This window comes from Truncatella angustata (genome assembly GCF_020726525.1).
Source record: "Truncatella angustata strain MPI-SDFR-AT-0073 chromosome Unknown BKA67scaffold_2, whole genome shotgun sequence".
Taxonomy (NCBI): Eukaryota; Fungi; Ascomycota; class Sordariomycetes; order Amphisphaeriales; family Sporocadaceae; genus Truncatella; species Truncatella angustata.
Genome location: NW_025763382.1, coordinates 6,489,443 through 6,502,176, shown reverse-complemented (window position 1 = coordinate 6,502,176; position 12,734 = coordinate 6,489,443). Strand labels below are relative to the sequence as shown.

The following is a 12,734-nucleotide window of genomic DNA, read 5'->3' as shown; positions in this document are numbered from 1 at the left end:
AATGTATCGTCTCCATTTTTAATGAATAATCAATGGCAGTAGGAGCTTACACCATCAAGCTGACGAACAACAGTTTCTATCGAGAATTAGTATAATAATTGAGAAAAGTACATTGAATACCACATGAATCCAGACGTGACCTACTCTCCCAGTGCACCACTTCGAGCCTTTAAAATCTCGTTCACTAGAAGCTTTGGTAAATAACCTGTATTCAGTTGACCAACCGAGATGCGGTACCTGGCATTAGTAGGCTGGCTTCTCCTGCCCTCGATTCAGGCACAAGCACCACCTGTAGCGGAGCAGTCCACCAGCTTCAACTCTACATTCGCCCTGACAGACTCGCAAATCTCTGGCGCAAACCTTACCGGAGAACAAGCCAAGGCCATAAACACGGTCGTCAACTTCGAGCGCAGCCAACATGCCAACGGCGGCGTGTTCGAGGACGAGTTCTACACGCTCCCGCCGCTGATCAACGGGACCGTACCCGCAGCGGGTGCGATCCTCAAGCTCCAAGACTTCACCCCGACGGAGAGTTTCGCACTTCCGCCCAATACTGCGTTGAGTCGGTTTCTCTACACGACGCAGAACCTCAACGGCACGGTGATACCGGCAAGCGCTTTCGTCTTGTGGCCATACACGCCACGCCAGTTTGAGAGTGAAACCTCGACCCGTGATGTACATGACAACTCTACTCAAAAGGCCCCCGTCGTCCTCTGGACCCACGGTACGAGCGGCTTTTTCGCCAGGGCGGCCCCGTCGACAGACAGGAGCCTGTGGTACGGCCATGCCGCCCCCTTCGCGCTCGCGCAGGCCGGGTACGCCGTGATCGCCCCGGATTATGCCGGACTCGGGATCTCGGCGTCCTGGGACGGCAGCGAGATCCCTCACCAATACCTGGCGAGCCCTGTCAGCGCCAGCGATGCGCTATACTCCCTGCGGGCCGCCTTTGGGGCCTTCGGGGACAAGCTGGACGGGCGATTCGCGGTCCTGGGCCACAGCCAGGGCGGCGGCGTCGCGTGGGCGGTCGCGGAGGCCCTGGAGAGCTCGGCCGGGTTCGCAGACCTGGCGCGGGCCCACGTGGGCACGGTCGCCGCGTCCCCCACCACAGACGTATTCACCGGTGTGCCCTCGTTCATCGTCCCGTGGCTCAGCCTGTTCCTGGGGGGCATCTTCCCCTCCTTCCGCCAGGATACGTGGCTCACGCCGCTCGGCATCGCGCGGGCGGGGCTGCTGAAGGAGATCCAAGGCGGCATCGCCGTCAGCACTCAGTTGTTTTTTTCGCTTCCTGCTGGAGAGCTCCTGCAGCCTGGCTGGAATGAGAGCTACTATGCGGCGGCGTACGGCGGGCTCGCCAATGCGGGCGGGAAGAAGTTCAGGGGCCCCATGCTGGTGCTTCAGGGAGGAGATGATATGTATGTTCCATACCCAACGACGACCAAGACTGTCGAGGACACGTGCGAGCGTTTCTCTGATAGTGACCTGGAGTATCTCGTTGCGCCGGGGGTGGGTCATGTTCCGATGCTCGTCGGTACAATGCACACTTGGTTGCAGTGGATCCAAGACCGCTTTGAGGGGAAGCCGCTCAAGAAGAACGGCTGCGTAACGAATCAAGTCCAAAGTCTGCTACCGCATGGACAATATCAGGCGGCTGGGAATTCATTTTTGCAATGGGCAGGCGCGACGAAATACAGCTACGAAACGTCCTTGGGCCCATAGACAGGCGTCTAGGGTCCAGGATAGCCTAGGGAGATGACAACGGCTGATACAAGCTCTGAGTATGTAGCTGTCTGCTGAATGTTTCCTGGTTACCAGGCATGTAAATAACAAAAGCGAAGCATATGATAGACGAACATGCTGGCAGATACTTGATACATATAAAGTGGTGAAGTGCATGAGAGTGGTCAGTTGCGGTTCCATACGCCGTGAAAATGAACTGTTCTGAAGTCCCCATCTTGACTCACGGTGCTCAAGCTTTGTAACCTAATAAGCATGACCATACAAAATGCTTCCATGATCAGATTGGGCTCTACCATGTTCGACATCACATATTTTCCCCGGTAATACTTGCGAAAGCTACCCTTCAAGACAAACTACTTCGACCGACTTCTGCTACAATATCAGCTAGGCTTTCTTCTACCCGATGGCATCTCAACATGTCTTTTCCCTATCGAGTGCCTATGCTTAATTAACCCTGAACCCTGACCCCACTGGATTATAGTGCGCGGGGAATGTGGGGCATCGAAGACTGCCACTCTGGGGATGAACTGTTGTACATAGTCGCCGGTTGGTGTCGATCGACAAAGTCATTTCTCGCTAAATTTTCGAGGAATATCACAGCAACTATAGCTTTTAAAACCATACTTCTAATTTCAATTCAGAGAGTGTTAGTGGGAATGCGCCCGGTTGCTATTGGCTAGATAAATGTAGGATCGACTCGTACGTAGGTCATATAGTCTCTAAACGAGATATTAATTCTAGTCACTTTGGGAAGTCAAAGCAGCTTCAGGCAAATTGCTCAATCCACGCAAGTGCGGTGCTCTTACACCGCTAAGCATTGAAAGGTATTTGTTGGTTAGCAGTCTTGAGACAGTCTAACCCCTGGAATTAAATGTGTAGTGATCATGCGACTTCAACTCTTGCATGCCGTGGATAACGAAGGACGAGTGTAGCTTTCCAGTCTCACCTCAAATATTGTTATGTTCGCCTGCGGCCATATCAAAGCTTAGCTTTCTGACAGTCATTGAATTCATGTGGAAAAGCCTACATCACCTGGCCTTAGTACAGGACGGCTGGGACGTTATAACTAGTGGCTCTTTACCAAGACTGTAATGCACAACATCGCATGATTGGAAGTGTAGTTGCGGGACGCAGGGAGAGGAGCCTACAAACCACTAAAGAAATTGTCATAATACGGTACTGCTTAACTCTGATACTTTGGTCAACAAGATAACACAATGCTTCGTTGGGCTATCTCTGAAACGAAACGCTTTGGAAAACGGCGCTGGGATCACAATATGTAACTTTGTGGGAATTATCCTCGGTCACCAAGCACGACCACTAGCATTATAAATCAGTAACACATCTCTCCTGTCAAAGCCGAGCTTCATATGTCATGTAACAGTCATGTGGCGCCTGGTAGGATGATAGATATATGCCGCTGGTAAATAAAGTGAGGCTATGTACAAGGTTGCGTTTGTCGCCTTTGCGGGCTTGACGATTCAGGAATTCTGCACTCAACCAAATCTGTAGACTGAGTTGTCTTTGAGGGAAACCCGCTTAATCTGGTTCCTATCATCATCAAACGAGCGTACTGCTGGTCAGCCTCATCTCAGCATCCACATCCATAATAGCACGAGACATAATTCCATGAGAAGACACGGCATGATTCACTTGTTTTGGTTCATTTCACATTTCGGATCCTAGACTTCCTAGCATTGACCGAATGAACACAGACAGGTCGCCCCAGAGGTTGTGAAACATATCAATTGGTGTCCCCCAACGCTCATCCGAATGACCTGGCTCTTGTTCCGGTAACAAGAGCAAAAAAGTCGAAGGAGTACCGTACCCCCTTTCCCTCACGCCGATCTAAGTGCAAAGGTTTTTCTCATGGTGTCGTGGTATGATGATTTGTTTTGACCGTTGCCCCCCGCCGAAAATGATGCAGAAAGTCGTAGACTGATTTGAATTCAGAACGAACAATGACGAAGACAGGACCAGACAATTAGTAGCCGAAGCCAGCGAGCTTCTCGCTTGTCTTGCTGTCAACCTTGGCGTTCTTCTTGGCGTCAGACAGTTGGCGCTGGGCCAACTTCTTGCGCTCGTAGTATGCGGCACCCTTGGCCTTGCGGCGCTCCTCAAGTCTAAGGAGGGAATTTGTCAGCAAGCTGCTCCGTAGAATGATACCTGGAACACAGAACACGAACCTCTCAACAACATCCTGGTACTTCCAGCCAACCTCGTGGGACAGGCGGCCGACAGTGCAGTACTTGCGGCCGGGCTGCAGTCTCAGGACACGGAGGGCCTGGGGAACGACCATCTTCTTCTGCTTGTCGTAGGGGGGAGGGACACCCTCGAAGACCTTGAGTCTCTCAAGAGCGGCGGCTCCGCGAGCAGTCTTGTGGGGAATCATGCCACGGACGGCCTTGTAGAAGATTCTCGACGGGGCGCGGAAGTGGAAGGGACCACCACGGGTCGGGTTGTAACGGGTCATCTTGCGGAGGTAGGCATGGTACTTGACTGTAAATCCAAATCATGTCAGCTCGTGATCTTGCATCCAAATGTTACATTCCGCGGGTGATCGATCCCATGTCTCTTGCCTAGACCAAGCAGACACGATGCCACATCGGTCTAGCCTGGACCAAACGACAAATATCCAGAGACACGACCAAAAAAAGAAAACAGACGTGGACAGCAGGGTGCGACGTACGCTTAGCGCGGAAGAACTCTCCAGAGATGTTGAGGGCCTCAGTGCGGACAACGACGATCTTCTGACCGTTCAGGAGCTGCTTGGCGACGATGGAGGCAAGACGACCAAGGAGGTGACCCTTGCCATCGATGACAACCTAATTGGGACACAGTCAGTCTCGTTGCTTCCAGTGGTTGTGTGCCTATCAAATTTGGTTTTCGAGTTCCCGGCGTCTCTGATATCATTGCCCTGCTCTTGCCCTAGTTTTGCGATCTTGGTGTTTAATTGTCGTAGGCTTCCAATCCGTCCATGCCGCTCCTTGCACATGATACCATATGATCTCCCGGGGAGTGGTTCTGGGTTCGGGCACAGGGTTGGAGAGTACTCACAACAGGCTCGAAGGACGACATCTTCTTTCGGAATCGTCAGCGCGGGCTGGTCTGATGTAGATATGTGGATTGGGGAAGAAGGAATGAATTAAAAAGAGGGAAGAAGAGGGTGTTGTGTTGGCAGATCCAAGCTCGCAACGCAAACTCCAGACTGGAAATGGATCGAATCCTCTGAAATTCGGCTTACCTTGAAAGCTAGGAAAGATTAATTCCTCGCTGGGGTTGTCGTCGGTGTCGTGAAATGGGTTGATTGAGTCGCAAATCCAGCAGAGAGGACTTGTGTGATTGAAAATTAATCGGCCGCTGGCACACGCTGGGCGGAGTGCGCTGCCCGTTCGCGCTTGCCCCGAACCAGAATAGTGGAGAATTGAGGAATGACAAGAGCTGTGGCCCGCTAGGGTTTTCCAAACCTACGGGGGAGGGCAAATAGCATTACATATTACATATCACACATCAATCGCACTGAGCAGCGTGCACAAGCCAGCACTACCTTGGCATAACCTTGGAGCTGGCGTGCACATCTATGTGCATTAGCGGCACTGTGCACTGTGCAGCGACAATTGTGCAAATGTCCATCGTCCATTTCCATATCATCATAATAATCTGTCTCTTTGTAGATTGCTCTCCGTGTCAAGAGCCAAAAGCAATCTGCGTAACTCATAATGTGCCCTGCCCAGGCCAAGCCGTAGTTAGCACAACAATACCTACCCGTTTGCTTCCTGTTCCTCAGTCCCCCCCTAAGCCTAAAACATACACGCCGTCATAATCGCTGCTTGGAACGTCCGCTCCGAACGAAAGGGCAAGACCAGTACAAAGAGTAAGTGTAAATCTAATTGCAGGCGTAGGACCACTAAAAAAAGACAAAATGTATAGAGTAAAGCTCAGCCTATGTTCTGCCCATCTTCTTAATACAGTTGTGGTTTCGTAGAACCCTCCGGCAGATGCCGGTCGATACCGTTTAGCACGTCTTGCACCTGAGTGACCAGCTGCTTCCTCTTGGCTCTGATGTCCGGATCTCCCCCCGTGTCCACCTCGTCCAGCTTGAGCATCACCTGCTGCATGATCGTTTCGCTGATTTTCCTGTGCTCGTCCTCGCATTTTTTCTTGTCTTTTGGCGGACTGGCAGAGAACTCGACGCATAACGGCAGCAGCTTGGTGTTGAAATGCGACGAGATGGCCTGCAGCTTCTCCAATGCCCCGCTGGGCACCTGCGGCGGCGTGGGCATTCTGCTGGGTTGTCTCGATTCCTCCGTGTCTGATCTCCTGCCGTCCGCCCCAGCTCCTGGTATGTCGAGACTGCTCCCCTCGCGTGGGCTTCGGCTCTTCTTCTTCTTTCCCCGCTTGTTCTTGCTCTTGCCCTTGCTCTTGGTCGGCTGCCCGTCTCGGGAATCAGCAACGACGATTTCCTCGCTGCTATCGGACTCGTCGTCTGAAACACCGCCTTCCGGCAAAACGACCAGGATCTCGCTGTTGTTCTTGACGTTGTATGCGCGGATCGGCACGTCTTCGTCTTTTAGTTGTCGGCCCTTGTAGAGCATCTTGATACGCCTTGTTTGCTTGGGACCGACCTCCATGACCATACCGACCCGGTCGCGCACATCCCGTACGTAGAGCTTGCCATCGCCGATCGAGTATGCGGGAAAGTGGACGGGATATATGGTAGCCTTGTTCTTGATCAGAAGAACATCATCATCGACTTTGGCACTCGAGGGTGGCTGGCTCTTTGGGTCGTAGCTCCGGGCTGGTACTTGCAGCGAGTGCTCCAAGTCTTCGGAAGTGATGTAGCTAAAGTCGTCTTCCGTCACCCGCGGTGCGCCGCCGCCGTCCTGGGAGGCAAAGGGTGAGAGACCTTCGCGGTAGTACCGAGACATGCCTAAGGGAACTGCAAAAGCGGCGCAGGCAAGCGTCGAGTAGATTACTGTCGGTGAAAGTCCCTGAGCCGCAAGGTACTCGTTGGAGCCAGCAAGAGCCCCCGATAGCTGGTCAATAGTCGCGTTGACGTATGTTGCCAATCCCGGTGGCAGATATGCAGTGAGGTTCTGGAGGGCACCAGAAGATGCCAATATTACCTGATCCGAAGCCACCTTGAACCAATTTGGGTAGTCCTCAAACGTTTGAGGACAAACCCGGGGAAACTAGAGTATTTACAAAAGAAGTGAATCGAATACAAAGGAGGGGAACGGAGAATGTGGAGTCGAGGCAACTTGGGACGGCGTCCTGTCAGCGGACGTCAATGAGTAGAAGACTTCGATTCGATTCGTGTCGTGAGCGCCGCTTGTGGGGCCGGTCCGTCAATCTCCAGTCGTGAGTGACTGCTGGGGAAGAAAAAAAAAATCAAGACCCCTTTCAATGCAGCTTGTTTATTTTACGGTAGAAAGATCTGCAAAGGCTAAAGATTGTCCCACATGGGCAACGCCTTCGAGGGAGACAAGTCGTGTTTGGATCTGATACCAGGCAGTACTGCGTTCTTCAATCCTGGTGCGTTGTCCACTGCATCAACGCTCAGCTACTGCAGCCGGAGCCTTGCTGTCATTCGTAGAAGCAATGAGGGATGTACGGAGTAGGATGGGAATCATGCTACTACAACAAACGGTTTGAACGGCAACGTAGAAGACTACCAAGACTTTTAATTGGATGGGCCCGGGCGACAAGTTCCACAAATTTCATAGCTGCAGCCGGAGGACTTTTGTCGGTATTAGGTAAGCGAAGAAGAGGTACGTCTCCTCTCAATGATGAATTGCTTTGAAGGGAGAGGCTTTTATGCCGTAAGTTTCTTTCTGCAACAATCTGCAAGTATATTCAAGTTGTTGTACAAGTCCACCTGCGCAAAGTAACGACATTTGAGAAATGGCCCATGCCGAAGTGATCTGCATGGTGGCCGATCTGTCTAAAAACCGACTGCTGTACGAGCTTCACTTTCTATCGAGGCATCAATTGGATAAGGACGATTCGTGTCACATTGGGTAAGGCGGTGGCAGAAACGCATCGCAGGGATCGGGTATCCAGTGGGCTTCAGTGCGGACAGCTAATAACAGCGCGATGGCTACCCGTTCAAGCCATTCTCGGTCAATCTTATGGATCGTGTTGATCATTTCTACTCACAAGACAAAGATTCGGAAACCAGCACGAAGTCCACGGCTTGACGTGTCGAAGGGTCTACTGAAGTCCCGTTCAATAGAGCGCAGCATTGACGGAAGCCAGATTTGTCATGCGTTGACATAGCATTCTCACAAGTTGTCATAGGAATTCTAAATTCTCGCCGTAACCTTGAGAGTATTCAGAGATGCTATCGGCGATAAGGGTGGTCATGATGCCATGTGCCAATATGTCATATGCCATGTTGCGTCATCCATCCCGCAGCAAATCCCATGCTCGCGACAGGCGAAAGAAAAGCCCTGGAACGTTCAGTGGTTTCCCTTGGATTGCTCGCATCGCCTCGGAAAACAAAACAAACTGAATGTGAATACGCATGCATTCCAGAACTACGCGAAAGTGTAAATGCATTCGCTTTGTTATCAGTAATCAGTCATAGAATACATTCGAAAGCTGTTCCGTGACAGCCACATGCAAATCGATTAGTCTAGGCCGGGGTTGATCGTCGAGTCCACTTTCGCCATTGCTCTTGACAAATCACGACGACCCGATCCGGACGGCTTTCGAATCTGTAACCAAAACAGTTCGGCAAAAACTGGCGCTCGCTCATAAGTCCATACTGTATATAAATATCTACCCCTCGTTCTGTCCACGAGTCGCTGTGGTGATTCTATCCCTAATCAACTTCATGTCCTTCCTGCGTCGCTTTTTCGCATCCTCCGCAACTCCAGAAGTAATGGCATCCGCAAAGGAGAAGGCTCAGAAGATCATTGACGACAATGCTGTCGGTTAGTGGTTTTTTTTTTTTAATAGCCCGCGCATTTGCGTCGCGCTCCCATATCCAAGTTCAATGAAATCCCAAGACTAACCCCTCTGCCACTCTCTCAACAGCCGTCTTCTCAAAGTCTTACTGCCCCTATTGCAGCGCCACCAAATCGCTGCTCTCTTCCCTAGACGCGAAGTTCTATGCGATCGAGCTCGACCAGGTCCCCGATGGCGCCGAGATTCAGTCCGCCCTCCTCGACATCAGCGGCCAGCGCACCGTCCCCAACGTCTTCATTGGCCAGAAGCACATTGGTGGAAACAGCGACCTCCAGGCCAAGAGCGGCGAGCTGCCCCAGCTGCTGAAGAGCGTTGGTGCTTTATGACTCGGTGACAAAAGGAGTGGGAAGCTATGAGGCCAGGACAGAAACGAGTGCTTTTTCATAGACACCGCGATAGACCTCGGAGGAATTGGAAGACTCATCGGTATGGGCGAAAGGTCCACTTCGAGTTCAGGTCCTGAGCGCAAGGACACGGAGGAATGACAGCACATATTGCCATGGTTCCATACTCGAGTCTACATACCATAATAGAGACAAGTAAAATCCTACAAGCGCCACTTCCCGCAAGGAAATTGCATCGTGGCCATTGACATTGTTTACATCATGCGCACTACGGCATCTCGTCTTCCCCTACTGCGATCGGTATATCCCATTCAGATGGGTGCAGAAGGAATCCCTAGCTCTGTAAAATATGTATTTAATACATATATCCCACAGCCAACCGTGTCTAGGGCACGTTCACTGTGCTTTTATTGTCGTGATACCGAATCAGGTATCAGCAGAGTCGATGGGATGAACCGAAAGAAAGTTGCTGTGAGTGGTTAGAAGGATCCAACACTGAATCTCCTTTGTGCACGTCGTCCAGTCAAACAAGAAGTGCTAATGTATTTCCCTCTCCTAAACACATCAAGCCTGGATATATCAGATCATAACTGATCAAGAACGCGCGAATACGGCCAGATCATTTGCATTCCACACGGTTAGTATGACTTTGTTTATGATTTATAGGGATTTCGGGATGAATAGGGATAGTCACCCACACAAAATCGATAACAAGATTGGGTGCTTCAATTTGAGGAATCTTACGAGGTGATAGGGGAAGTATTGAAATAGAACGAGAATCCTCAAAGTACGTCGAGGAAATTGGTCAGGGTTCTTTAGAAAATATCGATAGCGATATTCGCAGTATCTCGCACAAATACTTTGTCAAAAGCTATATCTTAACCCTTGTCCTCACGAAATAGTCACGGTATATTTGCCACCAGCGAGGCCATCAACACTCACCACTGCCTCGTTCGTGACATCGACCTCGGTGATGCCTCCGGGACCATCAAGCGACAATTTCGTCGAGCCCGGTCCTATCGCTATGTCAAATGATCCCGATGTGCCTTCAGGAGTTTCGAACCTCCCCGTGAAACCGCAACTACTGTTATGCCACTCAGCAGCATATGCGCCAAGTGGCGTTTCGTAGCCCGCTTCGAGGCTGGTAAGCCCACCAAGCGCGGGCGCGATCTTCCACGTCTTGCCGGCGGCGGCCAAAAGCTGGATGCCCGCGCCCAGGAACGATAAACTCGACGTCGGGCCCGTGGCCCAGCCATGGGCATGACTGACACGAGGATCATTCTTGTAAGCCGGATAGTGCAAGCTGCCATTGGTCGAGTAACCCTCAATGAAGCTCGAGTTTGTCATGCGCGGGTCGTCGAGCATGAAGTCAGCATACATGAACTCTGTGAGGTCGACGGCTCGGTCGGCCCTTCCGACCTTGTAATGTGCCTGTATCTCGAACCCAGACACGAAAGGTGAGATGGTCTCGCCGCCCTCAGGTGCTGGTGCCCCATATGGTCGGATCCAGCGCGCTGCGAGGGAGTCGCTAACGGCCTCGGCTCGAGAGCCATTTGCGACGCCAGAAATGATTGCCCAGGCGTTGCCGTCTTGCGGGTAGAGAACCTGTTGAGTGTCGTTGTCTCTGTAGAGCGAAACTGACTCATCCCATAGGAGGTCGTTGGCAGCAGGCGGAATGCCAGCAGCAGATATGGTCCAATTGCCGACGTCGCTCTTGTCGTTGACGACGGCCGCTAAACTAATAGCGTTTTTTAGAGTGAAATATAGAATTGAGTTGGCCTTAACTTATCGTCAGCATAATCATGGGGACGGCCACTAAGGAATGTTACCTCAATGTTGTGCCCACCCATGCCAACACGCAGCCAGTCAGAGCTCGAGGTCACATTCGCCAAGCCCGTAGAGTCGATGAACTGGAGCAGATAATTGACTCCGAGTGTATATTGGCTCCAGTATGACTCCAAGTACTCGATGTCACCAGTAAACAAGTAGTAGTCATAAAGGTCGTTGAGCGTATGGCAATGGTAAGTGAAACTCCAGAGCCAAACAGTCGTGTTTGTCTTGTTGCCAATGAACTCATTGAATGGTTCTCCAGCATATGGCAAGCGTCCATCGGCCTGCTGTTGAAGGAACAGAGCATCGATTCCATTGCGGATTGGATCCAGACTGTTGGTGGATACGAAGATAGAGGGGCCTGAGATGGCAATATCACCCGGCCAGATCAACCTATCTCTTTTACCACCGTCAACGAGAACCGAGGTGCCATCTTGGGGGGTAGTGGTCAGTATGTGTTTCTACGTTAAATAATTCAAAAAGATAGCTACTCACTTGAGATGGTGTAGTCGTAGTGCCACCCCTCCAGAGGCTGACCAAGGGAATTTCCAGTGGTCGGATCTATAGAACATAGCTGGTTCGTATAGGCGCCGGCATACCACACGCGGTTCAGCTTCTCACTGTTGCTGTGAAAGTGACCGGTATATGCCGCGGGGTTGTCCATCTCAGGCGAAGTTATCCAATAGACCGTCAAGTTAGAGATGCTCACAGTGCCGGTTGCGTTATGGACAACAGTGAGATATCGAAAACCACCTCTCTGGTGCGCCTTGTCAGCTTCATAGAGACCAGGTCCAGTCAGATTGAACCATAAGGGCAAATCAATGCCATCATCTTGTGTAGCATCACAATACTCGGCGCTGATCCATTCTGAGCTCTCGGTAAACGTGAAACCGATGGCCTCATCATCGCCCTCCAGCGTGTCGACCTGGAAGCTAACAGTGCCAGCGATGTTCTTGCCAAAGTCCAGAGTGACATAACCTTCTCCATCTAGTGTCGTAGAAGCCTGGCTCGCGGGGTCGACGAGGGCATCGAAGCCTTCCACATCACCACCTGTTTGGTATACAGACGCAGGAGCTAGTGTCCGTGATGATGGAGCCAGGATATATTCACCGTATTGAACATCGGCCGCCGCAAGCGTGGCGAGGGCGAGCTGGCAGTATAGCGTGATTGCTCTCATCGTTGACATTGGTGAGATATAGTCCTGCAGTCCTGCAAATCGATACACAAATATACAGGAGCATATTGGGTGCGGTGGATGGCGTGTATAAGTATTGCAGATCCATAGCTATCACTGACGAGGTCTCGGTCCAGTGAACATGACGACCCCATTTTACGGGACAAAGAATACCGAGCAAAACCTTCCACGTGAACTGGAGGTGAATATCAAGAACGCTTTCGTCATGATGTTGAGTTGGAGAAACGCGAGTAATCCGAGTGCGTAACCTTGCCGCCAAGGTTTGCTAAGGGATTCCGCGAAACGGAAATGCCGAGTTTAGTGACAATATACGAATAGGCGGGTGGAGACATGAACTCATATTATGGCATGGCACAAAGTCCGTCCCGAGAAGACATGACTATGGCGATTGAATACTTGCACCTGTAGTCGCTACTATTGTTTAGAAGCGTCGAGACAATTTACATGCCATGCAGTCAACACGTACGATGGTAGGTACTCTTGTGATCACGAAGGCGCCTCAGTACTCAACTCTGAAAAGTGAACTGGTGGCTGTGCGCAACTTGAATGCCGTGTTATAAAGCCGGAAATGGTTGACATGCTGGCGTCTCGATAACGTAGCATTACCCCGCAATCTGTACAGATTTTTAGAAGCGAATCTGGGGTTTCTGTGGGGT

General features: G+C 51.3%; 5 protein-coding genes across 5 annotated transcripts; 2 read left to right on the top strand and 3 right to left on the bottom strand.

Annotated features, from left to right (window-relative positions):
* Positions 1-53: 53 nt before the first annotated feature.
* BKA67DRAFT_557465 (Alpha/Beta hydrolase protein) lies at positions 54-1,929 on the top strand. Its single transcript, XM_046102261.1, has one exon. The coding sequence runs from the start codon at positions 229-231 to the stop codon at positions 1,714-1,716; it is 1,488 nt and encodes a 495-aa protein (XP_045962461.1). The 5' UTR covers positions 54-228; the 3' UTR covers positions 1,717-1,929.
* Positions 1,930-3,721: 1,792 nt separating this feature from the next.
* BKA67DRAFT_656436 (ribosomal protein L13) lies at positions 3,722-4,815 on the bottom strand (the record flags this gene model as incomplete). The annotated part of the gene is made up of 4 exons (XM_046106938.1): positions 3,722-3,860; positions 3,924-4,236; positions 4,427-4,562; positions 4,795-4,815. The coding sequence occupies 4 exons, from the start codon at positions 4,813-4,815 to the stop codon at positions 3,722-3,724; spliced, it is 609 nt and encodes a 202-aa protein (XP_045962460.1).
* An 884-nt stretch (positions 4,816-5,699) lies between these two features.
* On the bottom strand, positions 5,700-6,665 carry BKA67DRAFT_656435 (BAG domain-containing protein; the record flags this gene model as incomplete). Its single annotated transcript, XM_046106937.1, has 1 exon — positions 5,700-6,665. One exon carries the CDS (start codon positions 6,663-6,665, stop codon positions 5,700-5,702), a length of 966 nt encoding a protein of 321 aa, XP_045962459.1.
* Positions 6,666-8,575: 1,910 nt separating this feature from the next.
* BKA67DRAFT_656434 (putative glutaredoxin) lies at positions 8,576-9,035 on the top strand (the record flags this gene model as incomplete). Its single annotated transcript, XM_046106936.1, has 2 exons — positions 8,576-8,675; positions 8,779-9,035. The coding sequence occupies 2 exons, from the start codon at positions 8,576-8,578 to the stop codon at positions 9,033-9,035; spliced, it is 357 nt and encodes a 118-aa protein (XP_045962458.1).
* Positions 9,036-9,573: 538 nt separating this feature from the next.
* On the bottom strand, positions 9,574-12,289 carry BKA67DRAFT_208731 (Six-hairpin glycosidase-like protein). Its single transcript, XM_046095472.1, has 3 exons — positions 11,379-12,289; positions 10,883-11,316; positions 9,574-10,832 (listed from the first exon to the last, which is right to left on the bottom strand). The coding sequence occupies exons 1-3, from the start codon at positions 12,067-12,069 to the stop codon at positions 9,945-9,947; spliced, it is 2,013 nt and encodes a 670-aa protein (XP_045962457.1). The 5' UTR covers positions 12,070-12,289; the 3' UTR covers positions 9,574-9,944.
* Between the last annotated feature and the right edge of the window lie 445 nt (positions 12,290-12,734).

Coding starts and splice junctions, on each gene's coding strand:
- BKA67DRAFT_557465 (XM_046102261.1), top strand. CDS start 229: ATGCGGTACCTGGCATTAGTAGGCTGGCTTCTCCTGCCCTCGATTCAG.
- BKA67DRAFT_208731 (XM_046095472.1), bottom strand. CDS start 12,069: ATGTCAACGATGAGAGCAATCACGCTATACTGCCAGCTCGCCCTCGCC. Junction 11,317..11,378: donor CTACGACTACACCATCTCAA/GTGAGTAGCTAT, acceptor CTACCCCCCAAG/ATGGCACCTCGGTTCTCGTT. Junction 10,833..10,882: donor TGGGTGGGCACAACATTGAG/GTAACATTCCTT, acceptor CGATAAGTTAAG/GCCAACTCAATTCTATATTT.